This window comes from Tamandua tetradactyla, chromosome 5 (assembly GCF_023851605.1).
Source record: "Tamandua tetradactyla isolate mTamTet1 chromosome 5, mTamTet1.pri, whole genome shotgun sequence".
NCBI lineage: Eukaryota > Metazoa > Chordata > Mammalia > Pilosa > Myrmecophagidae > Tamandua > Tamandua tetradactyla.
Genome location: NC_135331.1, coordinates 7,149,906 through 7,172,115, shown reverse-complemented (window position 1 = coordinate 7,172,115; position 22,210 = coordinate 7,149,906). Strand labels below are relative to the sequence as shown.

The window sequence follows — 22,210 nt, the reverse complement described above, 5'->3', positions numbered from 1 at the left end:
TGAAATGGGTTGGAGGCAGAAACCAGGCGGAGGAAAGCAGAGAAGTTACCAAAAGAGAGCAGTCACAGGCTATGGGAGAAACTGGGAGTGGCATGAAGCAGCTTTGCAGCGAACTCCTGAGGCTCGGCTGATGGAGGCCAGCTGTCTTCTATCCCCACATTTCTCTCTGCACTTGGCGGAATGCTGCCGAGTCCCCAGCTGGGGGCATCGTCTCCTGGACCATGAGGCCACCCCTTGTGTGGTGGCCATCGTCCGCCTGGTGCTTTTTCCCATTGAAATGTGAAATGCAGAGCTCATGCCCCTGCTGGGCCGGGCTGGGATGGGGAGCGGATGTTGGCCGGTGTGGCAGTAACCATTTTCTTTTTCTTTTTTTAATTTTTATTAATAAAATCAATCAACATACAGCACAAACATTCTTTACATATGAACATTCCATGCTTGGTGTGCAATCTGTGGCTCACAATATCATCACATAGTTGTATATTCATCACCATGATCATTTCTCAGAACATTTACGTCACTCCAGACAGAGAAATAAAAAGAAAAAAGAACAAACTCATACATACCATCCCCCTTACCCCTCCCTGTCATTGACCACTAGTATTTCTCTCTGCCCAATTTATTTTTAATATTTGTTCCCCCTATTATTTATTTATTTTTGATCCATGGGACTGAAGCTTTTTGAGGTACATTCACACAGTCACAGACCTAGTCCATGCTAGAGATGTGAGATGTCCCTTAAACACACGCTTGTCCTTTGAATCCCAGATTCTGTCAACTGTACTATGCTGGTGAATATTTTCCGAGAAAAGGAAATTGAGTCTAAAGACAATGTTAGGTTCTCGATTGTGACAGTTTTTTAGACTTTTCTTGATTTTGATGACCGTTGCAACAGTATTGGTCAGGTATTTTGTAGGATGCCCCTTCTTGAAAGTTGGTTGATGTTTTTCTCATGATTAGACTGGGGTTATGAGCTTCTGTGAAGAATGTGTCAGAACGAGGTACTATTTTTATCACATTATACCAAGAGTATCTGTTGAGTGACTGTTTTCTTGTTTCTACAGTTTCTGGCCAGGCTGACCGAGAGGTTCGTGCTGGGAGTTGACATGTTCGTGGAAACGTTATGGAAAGTTTGGGTGGAGCTTTTGGATGTTCTTGGACTTGACGGTAGGTGTGGGGGCCTCAGGTGGGTGGGGAGGGCGGTGAAGCCATCAGTGAGCAGTTTAATTGTCAATGGTTGTGTCCCTAAATGGCACATCAGAGCTGCGATGTCATAGACACTATTTAGGATCAGTAGTCTTATCCTCTAGGCAAAGCATCCCAACCAGAAGTGCAGTCCTTTCGTTGATTGGGATCCATGATGGAAGCCGCTCCAGTTCCTTAAGCAGAAAGGGATTTGATACAGAGAATCAGGTGCTCCCAGAATCACCAGAAGGCCTGGGGGAGCGTGACTGAACCCCTGAACACCGCCGAACTGGCAGCTTCTACCCCAGGAAGGAGGAGGCTTTGGCTTGAACTGTTAAGTTTGAGGACACACAATTTTAGCGCTGACTCAAGTCTCAGGAAGCCGCTTCCACCTCCCCGGCAACTGCACTTTGTACACGGCTGCAGAAGCGCCCGACATTTCCAGCTACAGTAGGACGGCAGCTCCTGCCCGGCTCACCTTCCATAGCCCCCCCGACGGCAGCTGCAGGCCAGGGCTCACTCCTGCCCAGTGCCCAGCTGCAAGGGAGCCCGGGGGGCAGCGTTCTTGGCTTCCCAGCTTCTGGAAAGCAGGCCGGGAAGAGGCTGGGATGGATGCCACGAGAGCCAGGCCACCCTCTGTACCCGTGGGCAGGAGTCGAGGACACAGGCAAATGCTGGTCTTTTGGCCAGTGGAGAGCGTCGTGAGAGTTCAGGAGTGCAATTTAATGGTGTGTTGCTGGCCACGCAATTGGAGTCTTGACGAGCGCTTCTGTTGAGCACAGTCCCCTCCTCCCCACACTTCTGAGGGGCGCGTTTCTGGACCCTGAGCAATGGTGAGGCCGAGGCAGTGAGAGGGAGCGGTCGGCGAGGAACAGGTCTAGAACCGAAGCACGCTCTCGCTGGTTGAGGGCCCAGGCTGTGGGCCTCTAGGTGTCCCCACCCTTGCGTCCCCACCTTCCCAGGGGGCTCTGCTTTGCCCTCCCCACCTGCCTGTGATAGCGAGGAAGGTGTCTTCTGTCGGTAACCATAGCTAACCTGTGCAGACCCTTGCTGTGTGCTGGCCTCATGTCCACGTAAGGTCTTGCCCTTCCAGAAATTCTTCAGAGGCTCCCTCTGCTGCCAGGACAAGACTGCCGTTCGGTTTTAGCTGAGAGGCTGCCCCTGGTGGCTGGGTGCACGGGATCCTCCCACCCTCTCGCCTTTGTTATCATGGCCAAGGCAACTCTTTCCACTTGCTTCTGTCCAGAATAAATCCCTCGGCCAACACCGATTTCTCCCTCCACTACCCTGCTCCAGGCTGCCGCCTCTTCAGCCGGGAAGTCTGTGGGCGCCTCCTGTGTCGGTGTCCCCAGGACCACCCCTAGGCTTGGTGATGGCTGGGAGGGGGCCTCCTAGAACCCGGCATATCCTTGTGCCCACGACTGGGATTTATCGCAGTGAAAGGACACAAAGCACAATAGGCAGAGACAAAAGGCCCAGGGGCCACAGTCGCAGGAAGTCATGTGCAGGTTTCAGAGTCCCCTCCCAGGGGAGCCACTGAGTTTCCCCCAGCAGTGAGCACCAGCCTGCCTGAAATGTCGTCTCCTACGAGGCTCATCAGAGACCGTCAGCATTTTATTGGGAGGTGCTCACATAGGCCCTCTCTGCCAGGCATGCACCACAGTTGTCAACTCCCTGCAGGAAAGCTGGCGTTCAGCCTGAACCAGGCATGGGAGCCGTCCTTGGTGGGGAAGTCTGGGAGTCCAGGCTCCCGGATGCCAGCCAAGGGCCCATTTGCAAGCAGGCCTTTCTGTGGGTAGCAGTGAGCCCTGTACGCCTGCTCGCTGGGATTCCTCTCCCACTCTGTTCTCAGCACATCAGCCAAAGTGACTTTTCTTTAAAAACAGAAATCAGCTCTTATCACTCTCCAACTTAGAGTGCCCAGCTGACTTCCAGTATACTTGAGGTAAACCCACAGTCCACACTGCAGACCAGGATGCTCTAAGGGTCTGCCCCCAGCTTCCCGCACCCACCCCCTGGGTCTCCCATCTGCCCTGCATGCTGGCCGCACCTGCTTCGGTCCCGCTCCATGGACACAGGTTATGGCCTGTCACATCCGGTCTCTGTGCACATCCCTGCCTGGGGCACTTCCCCTGTCCTTTGCCTGCTCGTCTTTCCATTCTGTAGGTCTCAGGTATAGGACACCTCCTCCGAGAAGCTGACACCGATTGCCCCGTCCAAGGCAGCCTCCCCTTGTGTCCTCACGCCCCTGTCCTCTGGGATGTCAGCCCCTGCCTGCAGGGGTCTTCCTGTCCTCTCCAGGCTGTGTCCTCAGCTCCCCACTGCTTAGCCACCATTGTGGGTTGAACTGTGTCCCCCACAAAACAAGACCCATTCATGTCCTGACCCCTATGAGTGTGACTTTGTTTGGGAAAAGGGTCTTTGCAGGTGTGATTAGCTAAGGAGAGGTCGTGCTGGAGGAGAGTGGTCCCTAAATCCAGTGCCTACTGTCCTTCTAAGAAGAGGGAAGGTTGGACCTGGAGGCACTGAGAGACACACGGAGAAGGAGGGTGCAGAGCTTGCAGTGCCGCAGCTGCAGGCCAGGGGCGAGCCGGGGAGGACTCACCCCTGCAGGCTTCGGGGGAGGCAGCCCTGCCCACGCCTTGATTTTGGACTTCTGGCCTCCAGGGCAGTGGGATGATACATTTCTGTGGTTTGAAGCCCCCCAGCTTGTGGTGATTTGTTAGCGACAGCCATGGGATATTAAGAAAGTTGCTTGTCTCCTGGTATGTTCTCATTGGCTTCAGCACCCCATTTTCCAGATCAAAATCGGGGCTCTAAGGTTGAGTTGCTCACTGCAGGCTGCAAAGGTGAAGTGCACCCTTGCATGCTGTCTATTGTGGTCCCCCCCACCGCCTGGAACCTGGCTCCAGCGTGGAATCGACCTCCTCCATGTCTGGGGGGACCTCAGACTGCCTCTGGGGAACTTTGCTGCTCGGGCAGAGAAGCGGAGGCAGCACCACGACCGGCTGAGAGGGTACTGAGCAGCCGCTGTCTCCCGGGACCCGGCTGAGTCAACGCACAGCCCAAATCCGGCAATTTCATGCAATCCTGCTTCAGATCCCTATTGGCCACCTGCCCAGATTGTTAAACTCCCGGCATTTCCATTCCTGACCAGCAAGCCCTGAAGAAGCAAACCTGATTGCAGGAAATTGCGTGCAGCTTGGAATGAAAAACTGCAGAGTAGGAGCGATCTCCTAAGCACACAGGAGAGGATCAGCATCGCATCGCCGTGCAGCAGGGCCTGCAGACCCTGAATGCTCCCATCCGTGGTGAGAGCGTCTGGTACATTCTGCAGGGGGACGAACTTCTGGGTCCTTGTTCTCCAGTTTCATTTGATACCATAAGCTTCAGAATATCCAAAGGCTTTTGCCATTTGTTTCTTCGGCTTAAAAGTTGGAGTGCCCAAAGTATTCTATAGGCAGTTGAATACCAAAGTTGGGTATTCCTGTGCAAAATGTTTCTGTGAGCTCAATCCTCTAATTTCCTTCTGCAGAATTTTGCAGGGGGCTCATTACAGTGGAGAATCCTTAATGCAGCAGGGTCCAGTAGAAATATAAGACAAGTCACATATATGCAACTTAAAATCCTCTGGTAGCTGAAAGCAAAGAAGACAAATGAAGTAACTTTAATAAGATCTGATTTCATGGGATATACTCAAAATATCATCACCTCAACTTGTCATCAGTATAAAAATTATTAATGTGCTCTCTTGTATTTGGTTCTCATCTGTTATGGGCTGAGCTGTGTCCCTTAAAAAAACATGTCAAAGTCCTAATACCCAGGACCCAGGAATGTGGCTTTCTTTGGAAATAGGGCCCTTACAGATGGAATTGGTTCAGTTGTCTCCTGGCATGTTCCTGTTGGCTTCAGCACCCCATTTTCCAGATCGAAACTGGGGCTCTCAGGTTGAGTTGCTCACCCAGGCTGCACAGGTGAAGTGCACCCTTTCACACTCTCTATCGTGGTCCCCCCCACTGCCTGGACGTCAGCCTGGAGCAAGGTGGGCCCTTCACCCCACATGCCTAGTGCCCTTATGAGAAGCCAGGGGGGACACAGGGGCACCCCGCGGGGAGGCCACATGAAGACGGAGGCAGAGATTGGAGGGAGACGACAAGCCAAGGAGTGCCAAGGATGGCCAGCCTCTCCCAGATGCTGGCCAGGCAGGACCCTCCCCTGGAGCCTTCAGGAGGCACAGGGCCTGTCCACACCTGGACTCTGCACTCGTAGCCCCCAGCACCGAGAGCCCACGTCTGCTGTTTACAGCCTCCACCCTGACACGTAAGACTTCATTACCCGGCACACATCTTAGACTCCACATCTCATCTGATTCGGAACTGCCACCTTTCCAGTGCCCAGAAGCCACGCGTGGCAGTGCAGCCATCTTGGCCAGCACAGCCATGGCCCCACTCTGGGTCTGCTGAATTGAAACGCTCTCGTAGGACACAGGGCACCTGTCCAGGAGTCAGCAGACGACTCTGAGGCCCTCGTCTTGAGCCTGTCTTACAGTCTGTGGAGCCTCTGGGGCTTCTTCCAAGAAGACAGGGATGGTGTCAGCCCTGCTGGAGTGATGTGATCGGGTGGCACCGTGACGAGGACCGGCTCACCGGGTTGGAACACCACCCTGCTCATGGACAGGGTCTAACTGTGGACCCCTGGGTGAGCACACACCCTCTATCCCCAGAGGCCACATCTGGACAGTGCCACTGACCGCATGGCATGTTGCAAGGCTTGGATGATGCCGCGTGCGCAGTGCTGAGCATGGTGCATGCCCCTCATGCACCCTCCGTGGGCGCTCAGTGACCACCAAGGGGCTCTGCTCCAAGAACCAGCTGGTCGTGGCAGTTCAGAGACTGGGCGACTGTGGGCCCCCATGTCGAGGGCCTGTGAACAGCTGCAGGCCAGAGCCACCACCACTGCCCTGCTGGTGAGTGACCCCGAATCTGGCCCACGCTGGAGAGTGGGGCTCCCACCAAGCCGCTGGCATCTCTCTCTGATTTTCATCTTTTTACACTTTTAAAATTGATGTGAAGTTCACAGGGCATGAAATTAACCATTATAAAGGGAACATTTTGGAGGTTCTTGGTGCATTTACAGTGATGTGCAAATACCACCACTGCTAGTTCCAGAACCTCTATGCGGCTGCAAAATACACCCCCTACCCATGAGTGGCCCTTCTCCATGCCCCCCCAGCTCCCGGCCACTGTCTGTTTCTGTGTCTGTGGATTTGTCTCTGCTGGGCATTTTACATTAAGGGAATCATGATATGTGGCCTTTTGTCTGTTTCACTTTGTTTAATGCTGCTGGAATGTAATATGCCAGAAATGAGGAATGGCTTCTAAAAAGGGAATTTATTAAGTTACACGTTTGCAGTTCTAAGGCCATACAAATGTCCAGACTTAGGCATCCGGGAAAAGATACCTGCCTCAAGAAAGGCCAATGTCTGTCACATGGGAAGGCACGTGACTGGCCCCTGCTGGTCCTTGTTCCCAGTTCCATTGCTTTGCAGCTTCTGATGCCAGTGGTTTCCTCTCTGAGCGTCTGTGGACCTTCACTTAGCTCCTCCGGGACACAACTCTGGGTCCTGGCTGGCTTAGCATCCCATGGGAAGGCACATGGCGACGTCTGCTGGGCTCTGCATCTCCAAACGTCTTGTCTAGGCATCTCTTCTCTGTCAGCTCTCCAAGCATCTCCATATGTCTGAGACAGTGTCGCTCTAACACAACTGTGCTTTTCCAAAATGTTTCTGAGCTGAAAGTCCTTTTTAAAGGTCTCCAGTAAACTAAGCAAGCCTATCATGAATGGGTGGAGTCACATCTCCATCTAATCAAAAGGCCACACCCTCAGTTGAGCGGGTCCATCTTCGTGGAAACAACTTATTCAAAGGTTTCCACCGTACAGTATTAAATCAGAATTAAAGAACGTGACTTTTCTAGGTACAAGACAGTTTCAAACAGGTACAGTGTCCTATTTAGGATTGAGTGTCTGGGGTGGGTTCCCATTTTACTGACTTCCCTTGATTGAAATGGAAGTTTTTATTCAAGTCACTGAGGGGTAGAGAGGAGTTCGAATCCTTGCCTCTGGCCACTGTTCCCTGGCAGTGTTTTTGTCCCCACTGCCACCTGCCTTCACCCGTTGATGATGTAATAGTCGCACGTTGTGTGTGTGCTCCATTCCCCTGGTTCTCCAGTGAGGTCTAAGGACCTCTGGGGCTGGGGGCTCATGAGACCCATTCAGGGTGGGGATGCTGTGAGGTCCCCCCTTTTCCAGCGACATCTAGGTGAGGTCAGTCGTTCTTCGTGTAACTTTAGCTGCAGCATGTGGCAGCAGGGTGCTGCCCAGCAGAGCAGACAAGCCAGACGTTAAATAGATTTGCAAACACATTAAACAATACTACTCTTCTTGCTCCATTTTTTAAGAAATTATTTTTCATGAAAAATATGTTACTGTGTCCATCAATAACAGATTTGTTTTTTTTTAATGAATTGATAAACAACCATTTTAGAGGTTAATTTTTTTAAAAGTACCGTTAATTTCTAAAACAGCTAATAGCATTAGGTGGACTGTGCATAATGCAAGCTCCTTGGGGTCCTCAGTGATGTTGGGTGTGTGGAGGGACCCTGAGGCCAGGTAGGAGAACCTCATCTTACTCAGGGCTTAGGCTTGAAAGCGGGCCCCAGAATCAGAAGCCACGTTGAAATGGAGCTCCGTGCCTTGATCAGGACAGAGTGAGATGCTTCAGAGCTCCGTCCCACCAGAAAAGATTGAAAAACTAGCAGGAACCGGCAGAAGCATCTTTCTCAAAGTTTCAGAAAGCAGTTGAAAGGACTGCAGTAACAGAGCATGCACTGAATCAAGTAGAAGACTGCTGAGAAGTGGGACCTCGTGGGTCTCGGCTGGCCCCTGCCCCTCCCTTCAATGGCGTGGACAGAGCCAGCCCAGGCTCCCTGTGCAGACCCAGTCTGGTTCACTGAGAGCATGTGCTTTTGGGGTGGGGCCTGAGGCACTCATTGTCCCAGAACTTCTGCAGAACGCTGGGGACAGTGGGCAGGGAACTGCTGGCTGTAGGATGTACAGTGTGTGCCCAGGATCAGGGAAGAGGGGACATTCTTATTTAAATAAAGGAGGACATTTCTAGGGCCAAAATGTGCCTGCCCAAGACACGTGCACAGAAAGAATCAGGAGCCCCTATGCTTTGGCCTGGAGTTCTTTTCCAGACTCATTGTATGGCTACGCCCTGAAGGGGGCACTTGCACGGGTCAGTGTGCAGAATGTGGGAAAGGTGTTTTTTCTTTTATTCCCTTCATCTTTTTTTGTTTTTATTTTCTTGAAAGCTCTGTCATAGTACCAGCTAGGTAAAAACGTAAAGAACAGATGCCTCAAAGTCTAAATTCCAGCAATAACATCTTAAAATATCAAAGTGCCCAGGTTTGAACAAAAGATTACAAAACACAAAGATACCCCAAGCCAAGGAGAAGATGAAAGCATTAGGAACCATCCATTAGGAAGACCAGCCCTGGGACATACCAGGCAAAGACTTTTTACAAACTGGTCCTAAATATGCTCAAAGAGCAAGGAAATCAGGAAAGCAATAGATGAACACAAAGAGAAGATCAAAAGAGAGATGGAAATTTTGAAAAGAAACCAAATAGAGCAGATGACCATGGCATCAGGAACTAAAAATTCCCCAGAGGGGTTCAGTGATAGATTAGAGCAGAAAAAAGAGTCAGTGAACTTACCCATAAGACAGTTGAAATCATTCAACCTGAGGAGCAGAAACAAAGAACAAAGAAAAGTGAGTGGAGCCTGAGGAGCTTGTGGAAGTCTGTCAGGTGTGTTGTGGGGGCCCTAGAAGGAGAAGAGAAAAGAGCAGAGAGAAATAACTGCTGACACCTTCCCAAATCCCACATAAAACATGAATATACACATCCAAAATGCTCAACATCCCCCAAACAGTATGAATCCAAATAGATCCATACCATGGCATATTTTCATCAACCTGTTGATTGCCAAAAATAAAGAGAAGATTCTGAAAGCCACAAAAGAGAAGCAGCGTCTCATGTACAAAGGAGCCTTCATGAGACGAAGCCCCGATTTCTCATCAGAAATCCATGGAGGCAGGAAGACATATTTAAAGAGCCAAAAGAAAAAAATTACTAAACAATAATTCTCTGTCTGGCAAACCTGTCTTTCAAGAATGTGGGAGCATTTCGGTTTGTTCACGCTGCCAGGATGCAATAAACCAGAAATGAGCTGGCTTTTACAAAGGGGAGTTATTAAGTCACAAGTTTGCGGTTCTAAGGCCATAAGAATGTCCAAATTAAGGCTTCAACAAGAGGATACTTACACTCAAGAAAGGCCGATCCTTTCTAGGGTTTCTGTGTCCCATGAGAAGGCACATGGCCATGTCTGCTGGCCCACTGCTCCCGTTGCTTTCAGCTCCTGGTTCCAGTGACTGCCTCTCTCTGAACATCTGTGGGTCCTTTCTTCTCTGGGGCAAACTCTGGGTTTCATTTCTTGGCTTGGCATCTCCATGTGTCTGTGTCTGTGTCTGTGTCAGCTCTCCAAGCATCTGAACTCTGTTCTCTGTGTGGACTCTTTTAAGGACTCCAGTAAACGCATCGTGACCCACCTTGAACGGGCAGGGTCGCGTCTCCATCTAATCTAAAGGCCACACCCACAATTGGGTGTGCCACATCTCCATGGAAACAACCTAATCAAGAGGTCCCGCCCTACAACAGGTCTGCCCCCACAAGACTGGATTAGAATGAAGAGAACATGGCTTTTCTGGGGTACATGACAGTTTCAAACCAGCATAGGGAAGGATTGAGACCTTCCAGATATCCAGAAGCCGAGGGAGCTTATCACCACTAGACCTGCCTTACAAGAGATGCTAAAAGAGTTCTGCAGGATGAAAGGAAAGGACAGCAGACAACAAATGGAAGCTGTATGAAGAAATAGAGATCTCTGGAGAGGGTAATGACATGGGGAAACAGATATGTTGGTACCGTTGCAGTTTCGGTTTATAACTCCACTTTTTCCATCCTATGGTGTCCACACGGCAAATGAATAAAATAATGACAACTCTGTATCGTGTGTACATGTATAAATGTGTCATCTGTGACAACAATTACATAAAGCTGGGGGAACAGGTGGATATAGGAACATAATTTGTGTAAATTATTCTAAATTAATTTGGTATCAAAGCAAATAAGATTGTTATAGATTTAGGGTGTTAAATTTAAGTCTCAAAAAAAAATTTAAGTCTCATGGTAGCTACAAAGAAAATACTGGAGAATATGAACTATCGAGACAGATATCAGTACAGGTCGCCAGGGCTGGAAGGCAGGAGGGGTGGGGAGTGGGCGCACAGTGGGACAGGAAAGTGCTAGTATCGGAAGTGGTAAGTGGCTGGAATATTGTGAAGGTGACCAGTCCCACCGAGTGGTGTGCCGGGGGTGGCTGAGATGGGAAAACTGTGCAGTAGAAGTGTTTCCACAGTTAACAAGAAGAGCAACTAAAGAGAAAGATGACAGTGAACTGTAATGCACAATCCTGGACGGGCTCTAACGTGGGAGGAGAAAGATCGGAATATAGACCGTGAGCTTTTTATCAGTGTTAAACTTATCGAACTGGACACCTGTACCTAAGGTGGTTACAAATGAATGTCCTTCTTCTTAGGAAATGTGCTTGGCAGTAATAAGTTTTCAAGGAGCCTGATATGTCCAGCCTACACTCACATGTTCGGAAAATGGATTGATACACAGGCAGACAGGTAGATGGATGGATGGATGGATGGACAGATGGACGGATGGATGGTTGGATGGACAGATGGACAGATGGATGGATGGTTCGATGGACAGATGGATGAATAGATGGATGGACAGATGAACAGGTGGATGGACAGATGGACAGATGGATGGACAGATAGATGGACAGATGAATAGATGGAATAATATGGCAAATGTGGCAAAATGTTAAAACTGGTGGTTCTGGGTATCTGGGGCAAGGTGGGTCTGTGGGAGTCTCTCTGTGGGGTTTCTACTGTTTCTGTCACTGTCCTATAAGCGTGAAAGTATTTTGAAATAAAAAGTTATAAGCCAGACAGCACTAGCAAAACCACACTGAGTTGAAACGGCCCCAGTCCCTCAGGAAGGCTGTCCGGACCCCAGCGCCCCAGCTCACTGGGCACGGCCCTGGGCCCAGGGAGTGGCAGCCTGTGCACAGATCTCTGCCGCTGCAAACCCTGGGGTCCCTTGGGGTGAGGGGGTGAAGTTTTCTCACTGTATGTGTGATGAAGGACATGCGGAGCCCCAGCTTCAAGTCTGCCGTCTCCCGCCTGCTCTGGGCCCTCGTGTCCCCACTCAGAGTGGTCGTATCTCTTCCCCCAACCGCTACCACCTTTGCCCCCATGCACAGAGGTAAATGCGCATTGGCCAGTGCATCTCAGACCAGGGTGCTCCGGTCAGCGGCTGCAGGAATCTGTAAGAGGTCCCCATTCTTGGGGCCCCCTCACACCAGAGGGGCGGCAGATGTGCTCGGGTGAGGCTGGCCACCTGTTTTCACAGGCCAGGCGGGGGACTCACACACGCTCAGGTCAGAGAACCGCGGGCGTAAATTAAATGCACTTCGGATAGAACTGTTCTGGAACACAATAGATAGCACCATGAAAGAACAGTATGACACTTCCAGAAGGTAGAACCACTTACAAGATAAACTAGTACGGATTCTTCTAGATTAAAGGAGATGAAAGCAGCCTGGCTGGGGAGGCGGAAGTGGCTTTAAATATAACGTATCATGCAATCGTTAATATCCCTAGGTGTGGTGATGTCATTGTGGTTTTAAGAGAATGATGTGTTTATCCTTAAAAGGAACTGCAATAGGACGTGTGTGTGTGTTTGTCTCTTTCAAATGGTTCAGGAAAAGAAATTTGCCTAGAGACATAATGCAAAATATGGCAGAATGCTAATTATTGTTAAACCTAGGTGGTTTTGGCAGGAGTATTTTACTGTTCTTTCAACTTTTCTGTTTGCAAATCTTCACCGATCAGGCACCAAGAAGATGGAGCTCCTTCATTTCACGGGGCCAGAGCTTATACCTTAAAAGGTAACTCCATCTGTGTGTACCAGTTAGGATCAGGTTTCGCTGTAAGCAACAGAGACCCAGAATAACAGTGACTTAAACAAAAAGATGCTTATTTCTTCCTTATGTGAGAGGTCACAGGTAGGTGGTCACGCAGATCTGGCAGTGTTTTGCACATTGTCCTGAGCACTGAGGCACCCTCCATTGTATGACTCCCCCACAGCGGCCTCCCTAGGCCTCCCTTCCCTCATGGCCCAGTAGGCTGCTCCAGCTCCAGCCATTGTGCCCACATTCCAGTAGGAAGAAGAGTTTTTGGCAAAGGGCAACACTATTGATACTTCCAGGTGCTTTTTGAAGCTATCACAAAACACTTCTGCTCACCTGTCCTTGACCAAAGCTTAGTGACATAGCTGCAAGGGAGGCTGGGGAATATCTTTCTCCTGGGCAGCCTTGTACCTAGCCTAAAATTGGGCACTTGCTAAGTGTGGAGGGAAGGAAGGACACTTTGCAGGTTTTGGCACATGGTGAGAGGTGCTCTAAAGGCACGCAGTGGCAGGTGGTGTCTGCATGCTAAAGGGCTGCCCTCCGTCTTCTCAGAGGATTGCCTTGACAAGCTCAGAGTGGAGGTTAAAGGGGGTGCTGCTGACTTCCATCCCATGGGTGGTTGCAAAGGCCCAGTAAGGCAACTGAGCCATCTGTCCACCCGGTGCTCACTGAATGACCAGGCCCTGTTTCTCTCCTCTGTCCCACAGTCTCGAACATGTCCCAGTATTTCAGCCCCACCTCGGTGTCCAGCAGCCCGACCCGTGCCATGCTGCTCGTCAGTGCCGTCCTGCTGGCCTACTGGTTCCTGTCCCTGGCGCTGGGCTTCGCCTTCAGCCTCCTGCACCTGCTGTGCGGCCGCTTCTTATGGGTCGTGCGTGCCCTCCTGTTCTCCATGTCCTGCGTGTACATCCTGCACAAGTACGAGGGCGAGCCCGAGAGTGCCGTGCTGCCCCTGTGCTTCGTGGTGGCCCTCTACTTCATGACCGGGCCCATGGGGTGTCATTGGCGCAGCAGCCCCCCCGGGCCCGGTGTGGAGGAGAAGCTGGAGCACCTGGAGAACCAAGTCAGACTGCTCAACGTCCGTCTCAACCGGGTGCTGGAGGTCCTGGACCGCACCAAGGACAAGTGAAGGTCAGCCGCGCCGGCCAGGGCCCCTCCCGCCAGCGCGCGCTCTCGGGGGAGGAGGAGGAGGAGAAAGAAGTCAAGTCCCAAACAATCCTAATAAACGCGGCCGAGCAGGAAAGCGGCTCTTTGCGAGGGTGTTTCTGAGCACGCACACGTCGGCTCCTAGGTCGTGCGCCGAGAATTCAAGGGCCATTTCTGTAGACCCGCGCACCTCTCATCAGTGGAGAAAATATTTTTTAACCCAAGGATAGACCCACGTTAGCTGCACAGTACCAGAAGTTTATCTGTGCATGGAGCATCGAGTTAATTTTTTCAAGCATTTAAATACACATCTTTTGTAAGGTTTTTGTAATAAAGGTGGATCGAGTCGAGTTTATTAAAACTTTAAATCGAAGGGGAGGATATGCTCATTGGACATGTTTAGAAAAGATGAAATGCAAGCGTTTGCTTTCACGGCTAAGGAATGGGTGGGTGAGGTCTGTGCGTGCACGTGTGTGTGTGCACGCGCGCGTGTGTGTATTTCTTGTGCTCCAAAACCGTGAGCTCTGTTTCTGTTTGTTTTTGGTTGGTGTTGACTTAGCTGACAAATGTCATTGTTTCTAAATGTGGACAGTCAGGCTTGACAAAGCCGCTTTTGGATCCTGGGTGCCAGTGATGCCCCTTTCAGTTACACCTCTAGGTGAAGAAATCACTCTTGTTAGAAAACCTGAGGTTTCTTTTCCTCTGTACTTCACTGTATTTTTAACCTCAATGTTTTGTAAGGGAAAATGGGAAGACTAGGCAAGGAAATGTTTTTGGGGTTTGCTACCAAGAGCTCCATGGTTAAGTACAGAATCTATTCACACCAAGAATCTATTTGATTTTCCAATTTAGCCATTCAATAGTAGACTGTATATAAATGATCCACCATCTGAAGGCTTTTTGTTGATTTCTTTGATTTTGTTCTTGGTTGACTCAGGACCTTAGAAAGAAAATAAACATCTGCAGGCAAATCACATTTTCAAGTCTATTGTTGCTGATACAGCATTCTCAGGAACAATAAGCAGCAATAAGCAAGGGTTCGAGAAGATCTGGATTTTTTTTTCCCCCTGAACTTTCTACAGTACATTTGTTCCTGCTTTTTGTCTGAGGTCTCTTGTGCCCTCATTTTTGGTGGTCTCAGGGGACAGGCAGTGGCTCACACAGGGAGGACAGCTGGGGGGGGGTCCTGGAAAAGGGAGCTGTGCAAGGCTTCGCAGGAGCAGGTGGACACGTCCAGCTTTCTGGGGACCCCCCACTTCCCTTCTGGTAAGCAGCAGCCAAACAGGGCAAGGAAAGAGTTTGGAGGCTGCAGGGGGTTGCAGGTGTTCCCATGGTCCTTTCTCACCCATCAGAGCCCCCGCACTGAGGTTTGCAGGGACCCTTGGCAGGTCTAGCAGAAACACGACCTGATGGTCCTGCTACCAGTTTGAAGAAAATGCAGATGTCTGCCAACTCCAGGGAGGTGTTTCTGTGCTGCTTTTTTTTTTTGGTTGCAAAGTATCAGGGAACCAGAAGTAGACGTTTTTGAGGCTATTTATGAAACTTCTACTTTTGAGGTACAGGTAATGGGACCCCCAAACTTCTGAGTCTGGCTCACTTGCTCAACACACATGATCTCTGGGATTTGCTTGGGCAACCCTTTCTCAGTGGACATTTGCAACACGTGTTTCCTGGATTGAAACCGTGCCAGTTGGGCCGTTTAGGTACGTATAGATGACTCTATTTTGGCACAGGGTGTCAGTAACCGACTCCAGGAAGGTGGTCTTTGGCCCCCACCCCCCTCCTTTCGTGCATTTGGCTAGACTCTGTTTAGGTACCAAAAATGGCTTTGCTTGCGTTGGCCAGGGCAGAAGTGGTGTCTGCACAAAGCCGATCCCAATGCCCGCCTTGCCTCGTTCCTTTCCCGTGCACAGGCTGTCTGCCAGCAGTGCCCAAGTTTTAAGTCTCAAACTGTCATTGGATTAGGTGTAGTACCCCCTTCTGTCCCCACCCCCACCCCTTACACAAAAGCATACCCTGGTGGACTGACCCACAGCTGCCAGTGAAAACTTGTGATCAAGAACACACAACATTTTTTCCCCCCAAATTCCACGAACGCAGGTTGAGACCCATTTTATGGTTTGATGCATGCCATTGAGAAAATGTCTGCTTTTTAATGGAAGAGCCTACACTTAATTAGGTTATCACTTCAGGGCTGAACATCGTTTGAGATTCTGATGGAAAGCCTAAAAGCCAGGTCTGAAAACATCCTGTTTTTTTTTTTTGTTTGTTTGTTTGTTTTTTTAGTTTTTAAATTATTATTCTTAGAGAAGTTGTAGATTTATAGAACAATCATGCATAAAATACTGATTCTATTCTACCACCCTGTTATTCTCACCTTGCCTTGGCCTAGTCCATTGGTTACAATTGGCATCAGCACATTTTTATAATTGTCCTATTAACTATAGTCCATGCATAGTTTGAGTTAGGGTTTGCAGCGCAGTTCCATGAAATGTCTTGATTTTTAATACATAAATTTGTCTTTTATTTAGGCATGTTCTTAGCCCCGAATAGTTTGGGGATTTTTTCCTTCATCCCATGTAAGCTTATAGGGTATTTGGCCTCCCCCACCCCATCTCTTTCTTTCTCCTCTATTTTATATGTAAAAAAAAAATGTATTTTTGTACTGTGTCTCATGCCCAGAAGAGAAGTCTTTTTATATCTTCAGAGCTGTAGAATATATTAGTGCCGCACATGATTAAATGTGACCTGAACACATTACGATGAAAACAATGTGGCTCTACGATCACGAAGACTCAGTTTTTTTAAATGTCATCTTCAAGTTAATCAGTGTTAGTTTCCCACTGCTTCAGTATCACAATAAACACTCATTTCACCAGGAACAGAAAACAGAAAGAAAAGGAAAGAAGACCAACTGTTGTTAAATTGTGGGATTTCTGTGGATGTTTTGGGGTCGATGCTTAACGTGGCCTCTTCCTTGAGATGCTAGTGGAGCAGGCACCCGAGGCTTTCTTGAACTGCCCCACTTTCATAAATGCATTTTCTCATGCCTGTCAGCAGTTACCTGCTCTGGAGTTGTTTTTTTGCATCACGTTTCAGTCCCCATGTTGTTTCTGGTGATAGAGCACAGCAACGGCATTTCTTGAAAGCTCACCTTGCTGTAATGGGAATCCCAGAGGAGTCGTTCCACGCACCCCCCCCGCCCCCACCCCAGGCCTTCTCAAGGCACCTCTGACCAAGGTCATCTTCCTTGCTGGTGGACACCTCACGACTTCTCCTTTATGGGCTTTGAATTGGCTGACTTGTCCAAGTTCCCGCTCTCCATGCAGTTAGCCTTAAAGGAATTCCTAAGGCTCTTGAGCTGTCAATCTCCAATCCCCCCTCCACTTGTTTTTAAAATAACGGGACCATTCTGCACAGTTATGGTTTATGGTCATTTGACTACCTGGACTTCTGCTCCTCTCTTGTGAATAATAGAATTGTATCTCTCGCTCTCTTTTTTTTTTGCAGGATGTAACATGGTACTCTTAAAAGTAGTGTGACACACCCACCGGTAGCTGTGTAGTGTCTGGATACATGGACACTGTGGAGCAGATTGCGCTCTGTGCTTTGCTTCTCTGTGAGTCCTTGTCGCGTAGGCAGTGCTCCGGTACCACTTTTTTACCTTGTGGTGGCACAAAAAGCTGATTGTCATTTGCATCATCTCCTGAATCCCCGTGGCAGCTAATGATCTTACTGACCGTACGTTCTGATGTCTTTTTGCAAATCTAAAGGTTTTATCGTAGTTGTTGGTTTAATAACCTGCATGTGTGTTAAATCTCTGACTCCGTGTGATTAAATTGATTTCTTGTGGCAGTGATTCGTGCACACTTACAGCTCAGTGAAGCCATTATTTCCTTCTTCCTAACTGGAAATCGTATTGGTGGGGTATAGTCCGCGTTACCGATACCGTGGCCATGATTCAATCACTATTTTTGTGTATCTGGCTATAAATTTTCTATAGTAGTTAAGTTGACACAGTGGTGTGTGTGTGTGTGTGTTATGTGGTGTGTGCAGCTTAGTTCTCTGAGCCTTAGGAAACTGACCCTACAAACACCACACAATAGGCATAAATATAATAAGGCTTATTATTTTTGCAAAGCGACACAATATATACTCCTTTTATTTATTAAATCACTGGCTTTGGTATTCAGTAGAGTAATTTGTAGACTGATTTCAGAACAGAATTAAAGTATTGTGAAAATTACAACTCATCTAAATGTTTATTGTAATTTTGTTGCACGGGCTTCCTAAATCTATTTCATCACTTCCAGCCAGGTATTTGTGTGGTTTCCCCAATTCTGACATGTAACAGTGATCCTGTTTCCCAGCGGGAGAAGAGTCATAATAATTGGATTCAAGTGTTCTGTTACAGGTAAAGTTGCCAGATAAAATGCGGGCCACTCGGTAAAATTTGAGTTTCAAATAGACAAATAACTGATTTTAATACAATATGTCCCAAATATTGTATGGGAGAAACTTATGCTGAAAAATCATTTGTTTATCTAAAACTCAAACTAAACTGGGCACCCTGTGTATTTATTTGCTGTATCTGGCAACCCTAGCTGGATGATGCATCTGACGTCCTATCCTATCAGTGTTTCTTTTCTTTTCTTTTTTGATACCAGTAAGTCTTTATTTATTCATTGTATTATACCAGGGTAAAGAGGGGAAGGGGAAGGAGTCAGAATGCTGCTGATGTTTGTTTTCTTTCTAAAAAGCATGTGCTACAAAATGACGGCAGAAGGGAAGGGAAGTACCCAGTACAAAGTCAACCATCAAATGAACATACCCCACTGGTGGAGCCACCAGAACCCAAGGGGCCTCCGTCTCCTGCAGTTCAGGAGTGAGGGGTGGGAGGAGGGAAAGAACAGGTGCATGCCCCCCTCCCCTGCCTTCCTTCCTGTAAATTCAAGACTCCACACCAAGCTTTCGTTTCCAGCAGTAAACATGGAGTTACATTCTTCCATCTCTTGTTCAACAATCTTGTGGCCACTTTGACATGTTTCTTGTACCTGCAGAAAAGTTCCCGAGTGACTTGGACGTACACTCATCTTCCCTTTCTTGAGCTCTCGCCTCCACTTTGTACATGGAAACACCCCCTTCCCTTTATTCCTCTCTATCCTAGGATTGATGATGAAGGATGCCTGGTTGATTCAAGTACAGCAGCATTAATCATCGAGGAATGGTCTTAACTCAGAAGGCTGGGAATGAGAGATGGCGTGTTCCCGGATTCTTCAGACCTTTTGCACAAGTCAATGAAAAGTTGTGACGTGCCCCACCCCCACCCCAAATTAAATGTGTCTGGGGGACTGGGGAGAGGAAGGTGGAGAGGGGATTTGGGGTCAAATATTAGGACTGAATATCTAGTCCAAAATAGGAAATAGGGGAAGGGGGGCATGAAAGAAAGGATGGTTCAAGTGCCCCACTTCAAAGAGGGGCCCTCGAGCATGCTGCAGAAACTTCTGCCTGGTGCAGAATCTTCTGTGAAAGATGTTTCAGCTGTTTTCCTTTCAACACAGAAAAAGTTTGTAAACACTCAAAAGCCCAAAAGAAGACAGAGACCAACACATTATATTTACACAGACTAGGCCACCTGGCAATCACCAAGTCAACAACTTGTGAAGTTCTACAAAGCCCAGACAAATAGAATAACTAGGGGGGGCAGCATTTGGGGGAGACAAGACCCCAGGATCAGCCACATCACCCACTGCCTTCTATTGCATTTGCCCCGTTTCAACACAGCGAGGCAGGTTTGCAGCCTTCCCACAGCATGTAAACGAAGCCTTCTTTCTCCTCTAGCTACTATGACACTATAATCACAACTGCAGCAGGGTAGGACGTTGGCTGTGGGTGCCTCAAAGAAGCCCTCACTTATAGTCTCTCTGGAAGTCACACAGGAAAATTCCAGGATTTTGAAAGGTTCAGGATTTTAGTCTGCTTCATGCATCCATCCTTGCACACACACACACAACACACACACACCCACTGGCATGGCAGGCCTAGCCCAACCCAGTGAAAGATGGATCTGGTGTACCAAGCAAGTCCTGTGCTTTAGGATTACAAGGATGGAAACAGGAATCTCTCATTGCATATGTAGGTAACTCGTACCTAACCTTGGCTTCTCTTGACCTCTAACTTGGCCCAGCCTCTCCTAATCTCTGCATCATCTTCCCATTCAGACTAATTCCCAGTCATCCACTAGGAGATCGAGGCACAGGGTGACAATCAAAACCTGACCTCCCATGAAAGGGACGGGGATTGGCAAAAATGAGGAAGTTCCAACAGTTGTTCTTTGTGGTGACAAAGCAACGACAATAAAGAAGTATTCCTGCTGTGCAGGTCTGAGATTGCTCACGTACCTGAGGACACAGTGCAGGCATGAGGGCTTAGATTAAAGGACAGAAAAATACAATACCAGATTTTTTATATTAAGAAAAAAATTTTAGTGCACAAGACACATCGCCCACACACAGTTAGTGCAGTTGGCATCCTGGAGAAAGTGGGACGCAGGGTGCAATATCCAGAGGAGCAAATAAATAATGTATTGGCTCAGAATAGGGTGGGAGTGAGCTTAAGAGCAGGAGGTCTGCAGCTGTCCCACCTATCAGTCCCTTTGCCCAATCATCACAGTCCATGGCTTGGGGCAGTCCCCAGCACCTATACCAGGATGAGGAGACTAGACCTGGGAAATCCCTGCCCTGCTCCTGAGACATTCCCTCCCACAGAAGGTAGCATCTCCTGGGTTGAGTCCAATCTGCTCTCATACTTGATCTTTTCACTCTGGCGTGAGAAAGTTTTATAAATCCTTTCAAAGGCAAACAACTTCCCTATCCAGGCTGCTGTCAGAAAACGAGATTCTAGAGGCATATCGTGCAGGCTCTAGGGGTATGTCCCCTGAAAGCCATGACTTGCATTTGGATAGGGGCACGGTTAGAGTTCCTTTGCCTCACCCCTTATCCTCACCAAATCAGAAGAGGGGTCTGAGAGACACGGTAGTGCCAGCTGCCCCCTACCCACCCCCTCCCACTTTCTCCACCCTGAGAAAGACCCCACCAAGTCTAGGAACACGGAGACACCCCAGGACCCCAGGCCCTTGGCAGACTTCTTCCTTTTTTTTTTTTTGATCAAGTAGCTAAATGTGTTAAGTACACGTGCAGAGAAAGGAGCATGCAGGCACTCTCATAAGTAAAGAAAGGTGCAGAGCGAGATTAGCTTTACTTCTTCCCTCTTCTCTTCCTAGTCCCAGGCTCTTCTTCCCCTGTCCCACCCCGGGGGCGCCGCCCGGTGGCAGGCAGTCCATCCGGGAGGGTCCGTGGGCCCCACCCCTCTCCATCGGTGACTCCCCCAGGTGGGGTCCTTGTTCCGGGTGGGTGGGTGTCCCGGGCCCTCTGCCCGCCCCCGCCCCAGGCCCCTGCCCCAGGCCCTCTGCCCGCCCCCGCCCCAGGCCCCTGCACGGCTTTCCCTCCCCTCCTTGTTCTAGCCTCAGCCCCCCTCAGCGAGGTCTCCCCATTTCATCTCGGGGTGCTCCGGGACGACAGCCCGTCCTGTCGCCTTCCTGCTGTTAGGGGCATTGGCCGCCTCATTTACCGTCAGGAGTGAAGGCATGGGGGGTCGGAGGGGCTGAAAACCTTCGCCTCCGCCTTGCGAGGAGTGAAAGGCTTCTAGTCTGGAGGAAATGAACGTGTTGCGAAGCTTGAGAATGCAAATGCCGATGAATAAGCAGGAGGAGGATAAGGCGGGGGGCGGGCCTAGGAGAGGCTTAGAGAAGTGAGATGGGGAAGAGGGACCGAGATGACCATCCTTCGGGTCTGAGAGTGACTCAGCCAGGAGGCTCGTTCCTGCTTGCGGGGAGAGGAGGGCACAGGTGCTAAGGGAAGAGGCGCAGGGGTGCAGCTCAGATTGGGCTTGGCTGGGCTGCGGCTTTGCCTGCGATGTCAGCCTGGCTATTCCCTCGAGAGATGTAAGTATTATTCAGCTGATGGCCAGGGCGATGAATTACTGCTATTTTTTGTTGATAAACGCATGGCATTTAAGAAATTAAGTCTCTCTTGGTGGTATTTAAATGAGAGGAAGCTTCACTTTTTCCACGCTGCTGCCTGAGCAAGCAGGATACATGCAAAAAAGGCACAGGCTTTTTTTTTGCCTTTACTTAGTTTTAGAGCTCAGGTGAGGGCAATTAGTTTTGCTGTTTGAGCTAAAGTTCTTGAGGGCAGGGCTCTGGCCTATTAAATTGGGTGTCCTCGTGACTTAAGAGAACAGAAGGAATCCCCCAGGTGGGGAAGTTAATAGTTTTAGAATAAAGAAGCTATTTATCGAAGTAAGCATTATGTTGCAATATGGAGTAATACTGACTTTCAGAGATGGAGAACTTTTAACTCGAGTCTTGGGTGTTATGCAATGTTTTGGTTTGTTAAATGCTGCCAGAATGCAATATATCAGAAATGGAATGACTTTTTAAAAAGGAATTTATTAAGTTACAACTTTACAGTTCTAAGGCCATAAAAATGTCCAGACTAAGGTATCCAGAGTAAGATACCTTGGCTCAAGAAAGGCTGATGTCTGTCTCATGGGGAGGCACGTGGCTGGTGTCTCCGGGTCCTTGTTCCCGGTTCTGCGGCTTCCAGGTTCTGATGACAGTGGTTTCCTCTCTAAGCATGTGTGGGCCTTCACT

The 22,210-nt window shown here is 49.0% G+C and overlaps 1 protein-coding gene across 3 annotated transcripts in view; it reads left to right on the top strand.

The window, feature by feature from the left end:
- Positions 1-17,750, top strand: part of BRI3BP (BRI3 binding protein) — a 30,303-nt gene extending 12,553 nt beyond the window's left edge. For 2 of the 3 annotated variants that reach the window (XM_077159565.1, XM_077159567.1), the window contains exons 2-5: positions 1,065-1,167; positions 10,906-10,999; positions 12,275-12,330; positions 13,059-17,750. In XM_077159565.1, coding sequence (XP_077015680.1) covers positions 1,065-1,167; positions 10,906-10,999; positions 12,275-12,330; positions 13,059-13,480 — 675 coding nt within the window. In that variant the 3' untranslated portion in view covers positions 13,481-17,750. The remainder of the gene's footprint in view (positions 1-1,064; positions 1,168-10,905; positions 11,000-12,274; positions 12,331-13,058) is intronic. The other variant, XM_077159566.1, reaches the window with a different exon arrangement.
- Positions 17,751-22,210: the final 4,460 nt, after the last annotated feature.